At 41.9% G+C, this 18,813-nt stretch overlaps 1 protein-coding gene across 10 annotated transcripts in view; it reads right to left on the reverse strand.

The window, feature by feature from the left end:
- The window catches only part of HHAT (hedgehog acyltransferase), a 334,554-nt gene extending 318,800 nt beyond the window's left edge, over window positions 1-15,754 (reverse strand). For 6 of the 10 annotated variants that reach the window (XM_073339002.1, XM_073339001.1, XM_073338997.1 and 3 more), the window contains exons 1-3: window positions 15,662-15,754; window positions 11,456-11,602; window positions 5,627-5,694 (exon numbers count right to left, since the gene is read on the reverse strand). In XM_073339002.1, the coding sequence (XP_073195103.1) occupies window positions 5,627-5,694; window positions 11,456-11,546 (159 nt within the window). In that variant the 5' untranslated portion in view covers window positions 11,547-11,602; window positions 15,662-15,754. Of the gene's footprint in view, window positions 1-5,626; window positions 5,695-7,755; window positions 7,859-9,284; window positions 9,346-11,455; window positions 11,603-12,273; window positions 12,369-15,661 lie in introns of those variants that run through there. The other 4 variants (XM_073338994.1, XM_073338998.1, XM_073338999.1 and 1 more) reach the window with 4 other exon arrangements.
- Window positions 15,755-18,813: the final 3,059 nt, after the last annotated feature.

Consider the following 18,813-nt stretch of genomic DNA (forward strand, 5'->3'; position numbering starts at 1 on the left):
ACTTACCCAAGGTCACGCAGGAACTCTGTGGTGGACTTGACCCCTGGTCTCCCCACTTGTCAGCTAGTGTCCTAACCACTGGACCATCCTTTCTCTCTGTTTAGCCAGTGAGGCCCTGATCCTGCAATCAGTTCCATACGGGCAGAGCCCAAACCCTGCGCTGAGTCCTGTTGAGTTCAGTGAGGCTCCATGGAAGCACACAGGTCCACATGCACAGAACGGTTTGCAAGACCGAGACTTTAGTCCCCGATCTCACAAAAACTTAGCCATGTGGTTTACTTTATGCCCTATGAGCAGTTCCACTGAATAGTCAATGGGATCAGGGCCAGAGTTTGTTTCCTCTGTTGGGTGTGTGGGTCACAGAAACAGGGGAAAGAAAGTCATCCAAAATAATAGGAAAATGTGAGTATAAAGCCACAGTAATAGACTGGGGCACTGAGGTGCAGGTACAGTACCTCAAACTACTTTTAACTACTTTTTTTAGACTGCCTAGTTTTTAAAGTTACTGGTGTCCCTTTGAGCTCTTCCTTGCCTATTAGTTGAGAATTGTCCTGAATACTAAGACTGAGTACATCCTCAATGCTCCCAGTCTCTATTGATTCAAAGCTGACACACTCAAATCTCTTACAGATCTCTGGTCTTGCTCCTGGCCCGGTTCCCCCATAGGAACAGAATACAAAGTATAATCACCTTTATTTCTTGATATTAAAAAAATATTCTTGGTCTATTCTTAACTAATACTGTGATTTCACTGTGCATTATTACTCTATTTCTGCTGACCTTTGAAAAAGTAGAAATAGATTTATTTCCATGTGCTGTTAAGTTCAAACTGGGGAATCAACTGCTTTTATACTGCTTATCTGAGAGTTAATAAGAGACTTGCATTTATACGTTCCAATTTACAACTGCAGCTTTCTGTGAAGATAAGAATTTGTATTCTGCAGCTGTGGCTGCAATGGCCTCTGTTTTTTGTTGTATTGTATCCAGTTCTTAACATGTCAGGTAAGAAATCTAACCAGGAGAAAGGAACAGAAACAATGTTAGCAGGTAAAAACACAAGCTCTTCATGTTAATAAGAGCATCTCAACTAACTTATCCCCTTAAACTTTACACCTTCTAGTCTCTGGGTCCTAATCTCATTTATTTACTCTTAGTTCCTACATGACTGGAGGAGTCAGGATTTTGCCCTTTCGGCATCTTAAATAAACATCAGCATGAGGATGCATAGAAGGGTTTTGTTAAAGGTGTATTTTATTACAGTTCTGTATATGGACTTGAGAGTCAACTCCACTTTACAGATAATGAGATCTTGACCTAAACACAAATGCACAATTTAAACAAGCCCTTACTCAGCCCAGAGCACAAACAACGTCCTCAGTTGATGCTATGCCAAAAATTGCAACTACCTAAAGGCTGCATTAAAAACAAGAAACAAGAAACAAGAAGAAACAAGAAGAAACACACAAAAATTGGGGGAAATGAAACAGGGAAACTTCTTTGGAGCAGCAAGAACAATAGGAATAAAGGCATCTCTTCTCTTTTCTGTAACCCCTACGGAAGAGATGTGTCTACAGCCAGGTCCACACTACGAAGTGTTCTCAGAATGGCTAGGTCAGTCATTGGTGTGGAACAAACTACACCCAATAGCCAACACAGCTATGCTAGCAAAATCCCCAGCATAGACACAATTATGCCAGCAGAAGAATGCTTCTGTCGGCATAGCTAATGTCATTCAGAGAGATAGCATTACTGTACAGAATAACTTCTTCTGTCAGCATAAACTGCATCTACACTAGGGGGCTCCGCTGGCATAACTGTATCAGTATAGCTTTATCGTCAAAGCCCATGTCATGCAGACAAGGCCTACATGTCTCTGTTCCTAAAAGCCAAATCCTGAACCCTCTCCCATACCCACAGCATTGAGGACTCTAAACACAGTGGAATGTTAAATAGTCAGTATAATACATACATAACCTATAGATCACACTACAATCACATATAGCTTCTTCTGCAGAAACAAACGTCTTATGCTGATGTAAACAGCACGAATCAGAGGAAGAATCCCTGCAGTGACAGATTGTGTTGGCAGTTTCCAAAGAGAGCAGAGCATGGAGAAGACAGCAAAAGCTGGCAGTGCCACAAAGCACATGCCTTTAATAAAGGACTAATTTTGTAATATACAGATGCTCCTAATTCAGAAAAGAATATTGCAATGCACTCTACATGGAGTGACACCTTAAAACAATGCAAAAACTGAAACTGGTGCTGAATATGGCAGCTCATTTGTTAAGCAGGGCATCTGGCTGGGAGCACATGACACCAGTGCTCTGGGGTCTGCTAGCTGCCTATTGGTCTCCAGGTGTAGTTCAAGGTGTTGGCCTTCACCTATAGAGCTCTAAATGGCCTGGAACCAGTCCACATGGGGGATTACCTCTCTCCCTGTGCCATACTGGCCTAGCTATGGTCAGCAGGGACACTCAAGCTGGATCCACCTCATTATTAAAAAGAAGGAGCTGCTTGTCAAGACTGTGGATCTTGCTCCCCATTTGAAACAAAGCAGTCTGGAGCTGAAACCTTCTAGGCACAATTTGCAAAAACCATTTGTTTGACAGGTTCTGGGGGAAGGCTGAGAACATGTTCATGGCAGGGGAAAAGGAGGTGTAAGGGGCTCTTCTGTTCCTTTAATTTATGGGCTGGCTAAATTAATCTGATACCTGTGTACAAGTATGTCATGATGCTGGGTGCTCAGCACTGTGTTACTCTAAGTATTATGACACCTGCAGCTTTTGTCTGAGCATTTACTGTCATTTAAATCTGAAGAAATAATAAAGCACTCCTTGCAGAAGGTGAGCATGAGGCCTATGGACCACGTAAGCCCTTGGCACAGAGTGATTTCACCCAAAGGCAATATTAACTTGACTCTATCAATCTTTGAGAGCAGTGTATTAAATATGAAGTGCGGACAAGAGTATGAGGACCACTATGCAATGAGGGTGTGGCCACGAATAGGTCAGGCCCAACCTTTAGGATCTGCATTTTTTAAAGAGGGGTGAAAAGCCCTAATATTAACAGAAATGTTTTCAGATTTTTAAATACTTTGTTCCTAGCTGGTAATTCAGGCAGCCTCCTCATGTCATGGCACAATGGCTCATTGGCTTAGCAGCAGTCCCTGTGGCTGTCACACAGACATGAAGCTCCTATTATTTTCATGTGACTTTGTTCCTACTGTTAACAAGGAAAATGCTAATTTATGTTCAGCAATATCCCTACCTACATGCCAAACCATGTTACATGATGAAATGTGTTAAAAAAACTAAATTAGTCAGTTAATCTAAAAAAAATTGTTACAAGTAGCTTGAATTACTACATCAGCACCTGAATGCCCCAGTCTATTACTGTGGCTTTACGTTCACATATTCCTATTGTCAAAGATGATTCTCTCTCCCATTACTGGGTGAAATTTCTGCACAAACAACAGAGAAAACTAACTATGGCCCCAATCCCACAAAGATTTATGCACATGCTTAACGTTCTGCTTTTCGAATTGCTCCCATTGACTTCAATGGAATTGGTCATAGGACACAAAATAAACCAAGTGTCTTAAGTTTTTGCAAGATTGGGGTCTGAGGCCTCAATCTTGCAAACAGCTCTATGTGTATACACCCACGTGCCTGCACAAAGCCTCTCTGAACCCAACAAGGCTCCATGCAGGCACTGGGGTTTGCTCATGTACAACAGACTGCAGGTTCAGGGCCCACCTGACTAAGAGATGAAGGATGGTCCAGTGGTTAAGGTACTAGCCAACAAGTTGAGAGACCTGGGGTCAGGTCTCTGATCTATCACAGACTTCTTGTGTGACTTTGGGCAAGTCACTTAGCTTCACTTGGTCTCAGTGCTCCATCTGTAAAATGGCGATAACACTTCTCTACCACACAGGGGCGTTGTGAGGATAAATACACTTCAGCTTGTTAGGTGCTCAGATACTACGGTTATGGGGGCCATATAAGAGCCTAAGATAGACAGAACAATGTAAACAATGAGGAAAAATACACATTTTTTTCTTTTCTCTGTCTCAGCTAAAATAATATTTGGCTTTACTTGTAATAGCAGTAGAAAATTTTCAAAAAGAAGTGTGATTTTTAAATTAACAGTGTTTCTTTAAACATTTATGCTGCAAAAATTATTACCCAGCAAGCTAGACTGAAAACCAGTGTAGGGTGACCCAGATGCTCAAATATAAATTCAGTAAATTCATTAACAGAATTATACGATGGGGCTGCCTGCAATCGCGAGGGACTGGACTTAATGTCCCTTCCAGTCCCACATCCTAAGAAAAGCCATTATGCAAACAATCAAATGACAAAGCAAAAGGAAAAGCGCAGCTGGGGGTGCACAGGGAGGCCAATGCTTTTTAGAATAAACATTGACACCAGAGATTAAGTGATTCTGCTGCTAATACGTACCAAAGGACAGCAATCAAGAGAAAAACTATAATACGAATTTCTAGATCATGTCACATCGCATCAGGTAAGCCATTTTTCCTCTTGAGGGATGGAAAAACTCAGGAGATCAAATTAATTTTTTTTTACACTATTGATTGAGCTTGCAATTCTAAATCAGTATCCAGGACTGGCAAATATCTCCTTTTGCAAATGTTTTATGTATTCCATGCCTGCCACTGAAAATGAAATTGGAGAGGCAGGGCATGGAGAGGAAAGTGTGCTAGTAAAGGACCAATTTTAACTTATTTATTTTGATTAAAAACATTGGGCCAGAATTCCTTCCCTCCCACTGTGAAACCTGTGGGAAGAGCTGAAGGGAAGGAATCCTCCTGTCACATTGGAGGATGCACATTTCTATGTATTTTTACGGGTAGAAAAGATGCTTTACATCATTTTAGAGTTTTTTTAATATAGTGTATTTATACTTATTAGTTTCTCTCCCTCTGAGTTCTGTGTTCTTGGACTCAAAGTATTAAAGGTACCTGGCTTTACAGAGGGAGGGAGGCAAATAATAAGCTCTATAAAAATCTGAGTTACTCTTTAAAACACCTCTAAAATAATACTCAGCTGAGGAAAGGGAACACATCTTACAACACACAATAATTCACAGAATATAGCAATCCAGTGATCAGCAACTTTTGGCACGCAGCCCACCAGGATAAGCCCCCTGACAGGCCGGACCAGTGTGTTTACCTGCCGTGTCCGCAGGTTCAGCCGATCACAGCTCCCACTGGCCGCGGTTCGCCACTTCAGGCCAATGGGAGCTGCAGGAAGCGGCACAGGCCGAGGGATGTGCTGGCCACCGCTTCCAGCAGTCCCCATTGGCCTGGAGTGGCAAACTGCGGCCAGTGGGAGCTGCAATTGGCCAAACCTGCGGACACGGCAGGTAAACAAACCGGCCCAGCTTGCCATGGGGCTTACCCTGGTGGGCCGTGTGCCAAAGGTTGCCGATCCCTGTAGTAATCTGTGGCAAGTGTTCTGCCTAGGAGCAGAACATTCTTTAATACAGTAATCATAAAAGTTGGTCACAATCCACTTGAAGAAGACTTCCACTGAATTGCTAGGGATATGAACTTACACGAAGCTTACAAACGAAAATGATCAGTAATATTCATTGACCTTACCTTTTTAAGTCCCCAAAACAGAGGATCTTTTTCCAGTTCAAATTCTCTTTCAAGTTCCTCTTCATATTCTGCCAAGAATAATACCCCCATTAATAACAGCTCACCAACAAAAATAAAGAGTGAATGGGCCTGCAGTGCTCGTTTTTAAACAGTATGAAATTCTTTGTATCTACCTGAAAAACATACACACAGCAAGTGGGAATAGAGGTTCTTTATGCAGGAAGAAATCAAGAAGGTTAAGGAGGGCAGAATCCACCCCCAATCTTTAGGTCTGAACAAAATTGTCACTACTGTAGTCCCTGGTCTTTGATCCTTGCACACCCCCAATTTCTGGCTGACGTATGCATACAATCATGGACCACTGATGCTATCTCTGTCCCAACCCTGCATTTGATCCATGCAGGGCTGGCAGGCAGAGTAACCCAACTCCACCATACATTCAGCATGCTGTGAATTTCCATGTACTGACTGCAGCCACCCAATCCTCACACAGCGGAGCACACTGTTCTGCTGAGTTGGAAGTCTTCCACAGCCTTTCATCCTTAATGCATGTTTTATTCTATTTCTAAAGAAAACAAAGCATGAAAACACATTGGTTCATGGTCTGTTTCAGTGCAGACAATCATTTCCATGACCAAAATCTAAGCACCAGTGTGATACTATGCTGACCAGTGTAGAAAAAGATGAGAGTAGGCAGGGGAAGGATTTTTTGTCTTATATAAACAAACTATCACCACAATTGATTATTTAAGATTAAATACATATACATACACACACACATACACATATCCCTCCCTAAACACTATTTAAAGTATGAACTATTCAGTCATTGGTCACAAATACCATCAGAGACCTTGTTTAAAAAAAAAAAAAAAAAGGTGGAGGGACATATATTCTGCAAAAAGCAGATATAACACATGAAATATCTAGCAGGTTCAGTTGAACTATTCCCACAAGTGCATCCCAATCAAACTAACTGTCCTCAAAGCCCACTTCAGATTCTGGCTGGTGAGAGGCTGCCTCAGAAATTCAAGTGTTTAAATATGCTTAGTTGAGAAAAAGCTTGAAGTGAAAGGCTAAATCCCTGATGAATCACACCTCTGCTTTTCTGTGAAACTTCAATATCTGTCTAAAGTTCAAGTTTCTGCCTCTGACTTTGTGACACACAAGATAAATTGGGGCGTGAGGGGGAGATGTAGTCTTTTCTTATCTAGGAAAATTTCCCTCTTAACTCTATGTATCAGGGGGGTAGCCATGTTAGTCTGTATCTACAAAAACAACCAGGACTTCGGTGGCATCTTAAAGACTAACAGATATTTGAACATAAGCTTTTGTGGGTAAAAACCTCACTTCTTCAGGTGCAACTCTAAGGCCCTCCTAATCCAGTACTACTGGGTACAGAACACCTATGAAGATACTTTCACAGGTTGTACTGGAATGGGAGCAAGCTTCTGCAGAAGCAACATTGGAAATGTGCTGTTCCAGAGGTATACACAAAACCTGTCTTCCTATAACGATAATGCTTAGTATTTAGACAGCACTTTATACGTTCAAAGCACTGCATAGTCATTAAGGTCTTAATTAATCAGTTCTTGCAACAACCCCCTTATTTACAAATAGGAAGACAGACAGAAAAGTGACAGAACCTCAAAGCTACAGACCAAATAAGTGAAAGAAGCAGGATTAGAAGCCACTCTAGTGAAACACATCAGCTTCCATTTGTTAAATCAATTTAATTAACTGATGAGACCTACAGTGTTGACAGCATTCTCTTCAAACAGCTTCCCTATGATCTTCAGTGGTTTCTATTTCACCTTTTAATTACATCATATTCTGACTCCTAGAGAAACCATGACGGAATAGATTATCTTTTTCCAAAACTGCAATTATGGTCAAAAGTTACACTGCCCACTACTTGGCCATTAACTGTGCACACAGCTGGCCTGTGTAACTGTGTGATCTTCTCATTGCTATCCTCCTTCTGCCCCCTATAGTTTGTTGCATCTACTTGTTGCATCTTGTCTTAATTTATACCCTGATCCTGCCAACTGCTCCAAGCAGGTGAACTCTTGTGCCTTTACAGAGCCTCTAGCCAATAAAGCTTTGTGTGCAGGCAGGGGTCCACTCACACAGAACAGCTTGCAGGGCAAGGGCATTAGACCGTGAGTTGTTCAGAGCAGGGATCTCATCTTCCTGTGTGTTTCACAATCGGGTGCTGATGCTGATTGGGGCTCTGGGTGCTACCATAATAGAAATAATAAATTAGAATAATAATTAAACAGAAAGTAAAGATTAATTGGTACCATAGCAATTCACAAAGCAAGTCCTGGTCTACCTGAAGTTAATAAAGAGGCAACAAAAACACTCAACATAATGTTAGCAAACGAGAGAAAACAGCATGGTTTTATTTTAACCTCCAAGACCAGAAAAGCTGTCCACGGGGCACATTCTGAACGCAATAGCAAAGGATTTAATTAAGTCTTGGCTAGTTTTCACTATCTTCCCATACAAAAGATTTTGGTGCTAGGAATTATCATCAAAAATGAAATTCTAATGCTATGATATAGGTTGGGTTTATTTTACTAATTATAAAATGTAAAGCATACACTGGTCTTCATTTCCAGTTTTTTTAAGCCTGTTTGATATCTCCCTCTAGTGGGAAAAATAAGACACGAGACTTTTATATGACACTGCAATAAAAATAACGATGATCTTGTAAGCCTTTTCAGAGAATATCATGAAGAATCAGTTTTTTTAAAGTGCTTCAGTTTACCATCTTGACCTACCAATTACCATCAGCTAGATCCTGCACACTCTTACACACAAGCTTCACCTTACTCATGTGAGTAGTCCCACTGATATCAGTGGAACTACTCTGATGAACAACATTAAGCACAGGAGTAAATTCACAAGATTGAGGCCTTACTTAGCATAAAATGCATGACTAATTAAAATGCAGTATCATTCAAGATTTATTTCTCTATAGCTATTTCCTCTAACCAGGAGTTACTTTTTAACCATTTAACTGTAAATTTGTTTACATTAAAATACCCAAAATATAGGAGCCAAATCATATTTATTATTTCTAAATGTTAAAACTGTACCTATCACTTGTCTCTGAGTGCACATACAACTCTAGATAATAGAAAGGCAACATAAAGATAGCTAAAAAATAAATTTCCCTCATAATATATGAGAGTATAAGTACATCTTTCTCAAGTGCTCATATAAAAGCTTTCATGGGCAGACACTGAAAGTTAACAGAAGACATTAATTACTGGGTTCACTGTCGTCTGCTGAAAAAACCCACTCACCCTTCCCAAGGTATTTAAACCTTAAGGATTCTTTAGTTTCACTAACATAAAGAAGCAGAAGCAGGAGTAAGGAAACTGACCATCCACTCTCCTATCTACCAGGGAGGTTGGGGCTCCAGGAGTTTTTATATTAAAATCCTTCTTGTTCTAGTTTCATGAAGTGGTTTTCAAAACTGATTAGAGAAGAAAAATGACTAAAAATGAGACCACTGCTCATTACGGTCAGTTGGTGATTTCCCCTGCACACAACAGAATTTAAAGCATTATTCCGCTCTCACATAAAATAGTTTCAATTTTAAATTGAAAAAAACAAGCATACCAATGAACAAAAAGAAATCACACACCTCATGCATCAAGGAGTTGATGAAGCAAATGGATAACAGGGTTTCCTAAATACAAAAATCCCTGTGAAAAAACAGTAATAGCAGCAATATTGCAACCTGTCAAATCTATTTAGTTAGTTCCAGCAATTCATAGAGAAACCTCAGCTCACTCTTCCTGCAACTGGATACATTGTGGAAGACTTGAAAAATGTTTCCTTGTTCAGAAGCAAGTAGGTGAGTACAGCTGTGAATGAGTATTATTCCAAGGGTAGAGCATGTCAGATGACACATTCCTGAACGTCAAACCCAGCAAGACCAATAACAAACTTATGTGCAATGGAACATATTTATGCCAGTTCAAACTGCGAGTCCCACAAAGTCCATTGAATTTTTGCAGCAGCTCAGTTAACGATAATAGTAAAGGAAGCAGGTGGTTTAACATCGGCCACTATGACCTTTAAATGCCTTCCTTATCCCTTTCACAGGTCAGAGGTCATCTGAGGAGCTTTTGCCTTCAACCAGTCTCTCCTGGAGCTGAGGACTGGAGGTCTCTCTGGTTTGCCACCAATTGTACTATGCTCTCACCTTTTAAGTGCCTCTCTCATCTTTCAGCGTTATGGCAGGGTGGAGCTGACTGAGCTACCACTAGCTTGTTAGCCTTGATTTGCTCAGAATGTGATTTGTATACCCCCATCACAATGGGAAATAGGGACAGTTGAGTTTGCAGGAACAACAGTGAATGAAGAATTAATTATAGACAAAAGGCCTCAATCTGCAAAGACAACGATCCTGCAAAGACTTAAGTACATGGTCAATTTTACACACTATGAGTAGTCCCACTGACTTCAGTTGAACTATTCCAATGGAACGACTCACAATGTGCAAAGTTAAGCACATTCTTAAATGTTTTCCTGGACTGGGGTACAGACAGGAATGTATGAAAGACATTGGCATTGATTTTACAATACAATGTGCAAAATTTCAGGCTAATAGTAAAGATATAAGGAGGGAGATGACAATGAAACTACAGAAGAAATAGAAGCATTCCTGAAATATTCTATTCTGGCATTTTGAGAGGGAGAAAATCCTGCAGCTGCAGTATTTATTGTATTGTAGGAAAAAAAGGATCATTAAAAAGTCCTACGCAAAAGTTGTTTCAGGCTATTATATACAGCAACATTTGTGGCATGTGTCCAGCGTTACATGATTGATGTCTCTCAACTCCAGCACAGAAGCTGTTATAGCAATTCCTTTTGGTCTACCTAACTCACAGATCTATATGGGCTAGCTGTCAATTACGTACTCCTTCCCAGGCATGGAACAGTTTGCCCCTCAGGTATGAAGCACTGACAGGAGAACACCGTTAATCTGAGGGATTACTCTAAAAGCAGGACATTTTATGAGAGAAAAATATAATCCCCTTTCCTCTCTAATTCTGCCATTTTTGAATTAGATTGGGCAACTCTCACTAGGGAGCATTTACTCACATGACCTCAACAGGCTTCCGATCAGGTCCAATGAGCACAAGTGTTTACAAAACTGAGGACTGAGTGACTTGCCCAAAGCCACAGGAATAAAGTGTCAGAGAGTAGAACTCAAAAGCTCCTGGATTTTAGTCCTGCGCCCAGACCATTCCTGACTCTCCAATTTTAATATGGGTCCTGATCTTGCAAACACTTGTGCATGTGCTAAGCTTTAAGCACATTTACAGACCCATTGATTTTAACGAGACTACTCACAGGCTTAAAGTTAAACACTTGTGTAAGTATGCAGAAGATCAGGGCCTTATGTCTCAGATGAAATACACTACAAAATTATAAAGAAAAAACATATTTATTCCCACACATAGACTATTTATAATTTAATCTATTAAATATATATATTAATGGCAAATGTCAAGATACCCCTTTCCAACTGTCCTCCAAATACCATAAACACCAGCTCTGAATAAGCTTTGACAAAAGACTCCTTGCACAGCTTGCCCCTCCTGCTATTTATTTGTATACTGTTGGTTCTCAGCTAGAGAGAGAATATAGGTACCTTCCGTTCAAAAGTCTCAGACGGAAACGCTGCTGGAGCCTGCCTGGAAAATAAACTAATGCATTAAATAAAGCTAGCCAATAACTGATTTGCATGAACCTCAAAGGCAAGAAGCAATACAAAAAAATGAAACGGCAACCTTACAGACTTACCTCTGGAGACTTTGTATACCTCACAGAAGGAATAAAAGTGGAAGCCCAATGAAAGAAACAGGTAAAGAAACATTTCCCATAGTGGCAGCATTACTACTTGCAACGTAAGTTTCTCTGGTCTCCAAATGATGTCCTTGTTGTTAACTTCTAGAAAACAGTAAGCAAAATTATACAAGTAGCTCAGTATGGTGTGTATTTAATAGCAACAACCAGGGACATAATGCAACAAAGACATATATATTTTTGGTGACCAAGTGACATATTCTGCAGTTTTCTGAATCCTTGCGTTGTTTTATATTCAGTGTGAGAAAATGGCAGAGCACACCCACCAACCCAAAATGTCAGTTTGGAAATCCTTTCTTCTGATCAAGTCCTCACTCACATGCTACATGTTGGGAGTGGATGAGCCTTTCCAGAGCAACTATTCTTGGGCTTCAAGCTGAAACTTACAAAGCCTCTCAGTGTTCTGGCCACTTGCTTTCAAAGTAACAACATAACTAACAAAGTTTATTTTTAATGCTCTAATTTTTAAGTTTATTTTTAATTTTATTTTATTTTTTTTTGCTTTTCAAAAGGATTAATGTGGGAAGTAACTATCAGTCAGTGCCTTTCTATACAAAACAGGCCAATGTATGGTATTTTAACGTACAACATAAAAAATAAAATATTTAAATCTTACTTTCAATTCAATCAAATACAGGAATCCATCAACTAAATTCCATACCAAAAGTATGCCATATAAAACAAGAACAGATTTGAGTGATAAGGGTAATCATGATACTTTTAGGACCCTGAAGTTTAAAAAAATCCATACATACATAGGAAGACCTATGCCATGATCGGGGCTTCACCCACACACATGATCTTGCAGGATCAGGGGGTTCCGAATTCTTTAAGAGAGAGCATATGTTCACTATTAAATACTCCCAGCACAAAGCTTTAAAATGTATTGTATAGTAACAGCACTTCAAAACAGCTCTATGTAAAATCAGATCATAGCACAGTGCCCTGCTGTATAATGGGTATATTGTTTCTACTACATTCTGAGGTGGAATTTAATAAGGGGCATTTTCTCTTTTCAAGGGCCAAATAGAATAAACGCATATCTAACATCTGTGTTGCAACAGCCTTCAGACAGAATAATAAGGTTTTTGCACTGTGGATGCTGAACCTACCTTTTATTGTATCCCACCTATATTTATCGATTACATAGTTAGCGGTACCTTTTTCAAACTTTTTGATGTTTCAAAATTCAGAATAGTTTTCATGCTGCTAAGGCACACTCAGCTGAAAACACTGGACTATCATAAATCCAGTCTGATATACTGTGATCTGAAGTACCTATAAAATAATTATCAATCCCTCTTGGGATTATTTTGGGTACAGTTCTCTTACTGTTTTCTGAGCTAAGACTGCTACATTTGACATTTTTTGATTTTAAATATTTCTTAAAGTCATAAAGTCTCATTCTATTCTCTAAAGAAGCGCTCAAACTTTTTCATCTTCCTCCCAACTGCTTGATTCTCAGAGTGTTTCATTCTGTAGACACCAAGAAAAACACTGCAGGCCTGCGACTCTTAGACATTGGAGGGCTGAAGGCTTAATCCAAAGCTCACTGAAGTCAATGGCAATATTCTAATTGATGTTAAACCTAGTCCTGAAAGAGAACCTCATTCAGATTACTACAACTGATCGTTTGAAGAATCACTTTAACTCAATATTTAGATCAATTGCTTTTTGAAGTTCTTCCAGAGCAAATCCCAACAGATCAGACTACTCAAATCAATGCCCAGTTTGTTGTTCACACCCCCTTTGTAATGATGCTTTTTAGTAAACCCTTGCTGAAACAGTATGTGTAGTCTTCTCAGTATTGAGTGAGAGTCCTAGGCTTCAGTAAGCTTATGCAAGAAAATCCAGTATGGACTGAAGGTCATTCTCAGCGTGCATGAAGATAACACAATCATCAGCACACGGAAGACCAGTAATGGACGCCCTGAAGACTTTAGATTTTGACCGGAGACATCAAAGATTAAAGAGCTGCCCATCCATTCTGTATTGAATGTCAACTCCACTGGGGAGGTGATCTTTAACAAGGACCAAAATGACTGATAACTAGATGGAAAACTGGGCCGGGGCCATAACATATCCTTGCTTAACCCCAGTTTTGATGATGAAAGGTTCCGTCTCAAGGCCATTACAGAAAACCATGGCAGTCATCTGATCATGGAGAAGCTTTAGAACCTTAATAAATTTTGGAGGGCAACCAAATCTGGTTAGTACCTTCCACAGGGCTTTGCAATTGACATAGTCAGTGGCCTTTGTCAAATCGATGAAAAGCCATGTACAGGTCCTGATTTTGCTCCCGAGACTTTTCCTGGATTCAGCAGGCAGTGTTGTATCGATTGTCCCATGGGATGGTCTAAAACCACACTGAGATTCCAGCAATATTTTCTCAGCAAGGGGAAGTAATTGGTTTAAGAGGATACGGACAAGAATTTCCCCCACTGTAGATAGCAAGGCAATGCCTCATTAGTTTCCACACTCTAATTTATCTCCTTTCTTAACGATTGTAACAGCATTAGCCTCTCTCAAGTCTTCTGGAATCTTCTCATTATAACAGATATGAAGAAAAAGTTTGTGGAGCTTCCCTACCAGTTCTTCACCTCCAAACTTGTAGACTTCAGCTGGTATGCCATCTGGCTCTGCTGCCTTGTTGTGCTTAGTTTGCATAATGGTGCGTGTTCAAATGGAAGGAGCATTTTGAGTTACTCCTAAACTGTGAGTCAACTGTCTCTGATGCCACTATCGAATCTATACCTCAACAACATGAAACAGAATCTCTTGCTGACCCCCTGATCCTCAAAGAACACTAGCCGTTCAAATCAGGCACATGATAAGCCTTTGCAGGACTGGGGCCTTAATTTGTTACAACTTTAAAAGCTATTCTCTTTTGGTTTAAAACAAAACTCTGCATACAAAGAAGGGCTAACACAAGCAAAAAGTAAGTTGCGAAGACTCCACAAACTTTTGGTAAATAATCTGAAGACCAAGCATGATTCACTGCAGAACGCCTCAAATAATTTTGAATAATGAATAAATCTGAGAAATTTTCAGTCTGTTCAAAAACAATTTGAGAGGGAGGCAAAATTCATTACAATTTTACTTTGTGAATTATTTGTTCAACTTGATTTATAGCACCTTGAATGATCAATCAATGAATTAATTGCTTTGAATTCAGTGTTTAGCAGCAACAGACTCCCAGCAATACTTTTTGAAAGCAGAGTCCATACAGGACCTGATCCAAAGCCCACTGAAATCAACGGAATGACCCCGTTCACTTCCATGAGCTCTAGATCAGCACCTTGGTTCATCGGCTATGTTCCAAAAGCAAAAATAGAGAAATAAAAATTCCATTACCCTGGTGAGGAGCAAAGTGGAAAATCCCAAATCAACACAGATCTTACAGTCAAAGGATCTGCATGAATCAGGGATAAAAGTCGTACCAGGCACAATGAGTTTAGCAGTAGTCAGAGAGGAAGATGAACTCCACCAGAGAAAGGAACAACAGTTTAATGTTTCAAGCTTTTCCCCAAAATGTATCTGCAGAGATTCCCCTTCTGTCGGGCACTGCAGCACCTAGGTGCACTCAACTAGATAAAGCCAACCCTATTCATTGGCGCTATTGCTTTGTACCTGTGCACAACTAGCAAATCTCGCTCTTTGGAGACTCATGCAGCTCCCTCTTGTGATTAACATTAAAGCAGTTTCCTAAAGGCCTTCCTCCTGCTACTTATGGGATCCCGCCCTTCGGCTCTGTGTATTTCAGTGGGGCAATGTAGGAAATCCCCCTCCTCCTCATTGTCTCTCTCCCTCTCCAGAGGGACAGTTTGAGAGCAGGGGCCGCAGCTCTTGCCCAGGCAACACTGGGGGAACCATTCACGGGGGGGCAAAGGTGCAGGCTGCGATCCTCTTCTGGATCCAGCCCCCCACTGCCCTTTCCAGGCACTGACGCGTCCCCCGGGCTCGCCCCGCAATGCGCTCCCCGGCTGGGACACGCTTTATCCGCTGCCCACCCGCCTCGAGGGGCCGCGGAGCTGCAGCCACCCCTGCCCGAGCGGCTCCGCGCCTGGCAAGCCCGCCCCCCGCCACCTCCTTCCCCCCGGCCCGGCGGCGGCGGCGGCGGGGCGGAACAAAGGCGGCACCGACCTTAGAAAGCCCGCGCTCCCCGGCTCCCTGCACGGAGCCAGCCACGCCCCCGCGCTTCCGGCCGGGGCCAGCGCCAGCGCCGCCCTCCCCGGCCCGATCCCGGCCCCGGGGCAGGCGCTCCGCCTCCGGCTCCCGGCGGGCCCGCCCGCGCTGTGGGGCGGTGTGACTGGAGCGGGTCGCCCAGGGCCTGAATGCCAAGTGCGTGTAATTGATGCCCAGAGAAGGCGGGGGGCGGGAGGAGTCCGCTCCTCCGCCCCTCGCCAAGCCAAGCCAGGCCAGGCCAGGCCAGTCCTGTCCTTCCTGCGGGCAGCGCTAGCAAAAGGACCAGGAGCGCCTCCCTCTCCTGGGCGGCCCAGGCCACCATGTCCCCTGTGTTCAGCCCGGGCGGGCACCGTGGCCCCTCCGCCACGCGCTGGAAGCCCCAGCCAGGCCCCAAACAACCCCCTCGGCTTTTTAAAAAAATAATAGAGGTTGGGTTCTTTTTCTTGACCCTCTGGGTTTTGGAGCCTTCAGGGGGCACGTTTCCAAGCTTTTCCTTGCAGCCGTGAGGTCTAGAAAGCTTTTCCATAAATGAGAGCCAACAGGCAAGTGGCTGCTGAGGCACATGAGTCCTGGAGCTGGAGATTTAAGAAAACAACAAATATCACAAGACTTGCAATAAAAGGAGCTGATAATAGTGGGGCTTGACTAGCATTGCTTTCTTTGTCTCTGGCTCTAGATAGAGGGTAAAATCCTAGCTCCATTGAAGCCAATGGGAGTTTTGCCTTCAAACGGCCAGGGTGTCACCCTAAGGCCCCACACAAACTGGGAGAAACATGCTCTCTTTTCAGCAGGGAAAATGCAGAGTGTGCATCCTCCCTGCACCACTCTCTTTCTGGCTTTCTGTTCATTTCCAACTCCTCATCTTTAAAGCCCTCAGTGGTCCTGTACCTGGGCTATACCCAGGCCAGGCAGCTATGCTCAGAGCAAGCTGAAGTTGGAGGCAGGGCATTCTCAACAGAGAGTTCTTTACTGCTAAATTCCTAATGGACTAGATCAGGGTAAGCCTACTTACCCTGCCCATTTTCAGAGTTCAGTGTGAAAACCAGCTTTTTTGCAGAAGCCTTCCCACATTATTAGAAGCTATAGGGAAGGGGGAACACACGGATAGACACACATACACACACACACACACACACAAGCGAGCAATATTTCAAGTTTATGCAGATGAGCTCAGGCTAGCAAGAGTGTGTGTGGGGAGGTCACTAGGAACTTACCATCTTGCATAGATGTAAGTCCCCTTGTGATTTTAATCAACCATCTTAACTATAGAAATGAACATGTGTCTGACACAATTCTTGGTAAAAAGAGCACACCCCAAAATGGCTCACAATGGAGTCAATGACAGCAGTGTCCATGTAACAGCACCAGAGTTGCATCAGAGTTGGATTTACAGAATATTTCCATGGGGTAGTAAAGGGATTAATGGCCACGAAGGGTCAGCAGAGCCTACAGGTTTCAGACAATACCAAGCTGGAAGGGGTCCCAAGTTCTCTGGAGGATAGGATTAAAATTCAGAATGATCTGGACAAACTGGATAAATGGGCTGAATAGGATGAAATTCAATCAGGAAAAATGCAAAGTACTCCACTTAAGAAGGAACAATCAGTTGCAAACATACAAAATGGGAAATGAGTGCCTAGGAAGGAGTACTGCAGAAAGGAATCTGGTAACCATAGTGGACACAAGCCAACTATGAGTCAACAGTGTAACACTGTTGCAAAAAAAAGCAAACATCATTCTGGGATGTGTTAGCAGGAGTGTGCTAAGCAAGCCACAAGAAGTAATTTTTCTGCTCTACTCCATGCTGATTAGGCCTCAACTGGAGTAGTTCAGTTGTCCAGTTCTGGATGCCACATTTCAGGAAAGATGTGGACAAATTGGAGAAAGTCCAGAGAAGAGCAACAAAAATTATTAAAGATCTAAAAATATGACCTATGAGGGAAGACTGAAAAAACTGGGTTTACTTAGTCTGGAGAAGAGAAGACTCAGAGAGTACATGATAACAGTTTTCAAATACGTAAAAGGTTATTACAAGGAAGAAGGAGAAAAATTGTTCTCCTTAACCTCTGAGAAAAGGACAAGAAGCAATGATCTTAAATTACAGCGAGGGCGGTTTAGGTTGGACATTAGGAAAAACCTCCTAACTGTCGGGGTGATTAAGCACTGGAATAAATTGCCTAGGGATGTTGTGGACTCTCCACCATTGGAGATTTTTAAGAGCAGGTTAGGCAAACCCCTATCAGGGATGGTCCAGGTAATACTTAGTCCTGCTGTGAGTGCAGGGGACTGGACTAGATGACCTCTTGCGATCCTGTCCAGTCCTACAATTCCCCCAGTTTTGTGTTTGCATTGCAATAGTATAGGATTGCTGTAGTTAAAGAAAAAGCCCTCTAGATGGCTGTATAATACAAGATGTGTTTCAGAGTAGCAGCCGTGTTAGTCTGTATTCACAAACAGAAAAGGAGTACTTGTGGCACCTTAGAGACTAACCAATTTACTTGAGCATAAGCTTTCGTGAGCTACAGCTCACTTCATACAAGATGTGTCATGCAAAGTATTGTAGCTTAATATTGTTCATGCAGCAAGAGAGCTATAGACAGTGAAATTACATTTAACCTTTTATGAGGGGAAGACTAGAAAATCCATGCATATATATTATAGTGGTGTCAGCCACTATTTTTTATAGATAAAAGCTCACTTGCAAGTTAATTGAGTCAAACACTGACCAACCCTGACAGTGGTCCCATCTGGAAGATTTTACTGTCTGGACTTCCAAGGTGGAAGAGATTTTTTTTCCTATTTAACCTATTTTGTATAGGGGAAAAAAAAACATTCAGGAATCCTAATGCATGAGCTTATTAGACTACCTATTAACGCAATCTTTGCAATTTAAGATGACTCCTTTCCATGAGTTACGTGTTCAGATGGTCTGCAAATTAGGAGGGAAATTGGTAAATTAGGAGGGAAAGTGGCTAGAGGGTGGTGGTTGAGAGCCCAGTCACTGTCCCACCTGGACCAATTGTGGTCTGAAGAGCTTTTGAAACCTTGTTCTGTGGTTATACTGGAGGTAGAGTCATCACTATAGCATCTGCTAAATCCCAGTCAGCATA

Source organism: Lepidochelys kempii, chromosome 3, assembly GCF_965140265.1.
Source record: "Lepidochelys kempii isolate rLepKem1 chromosome 3, rLepKem1.hap2, whole genome shotgun sequence".
Taxonomy (NCBI): Eukaryota; Metazoa; Chordata; order Testudines; family Cheloniidae; genus Lepidochelys; species Lepidochelys kempii.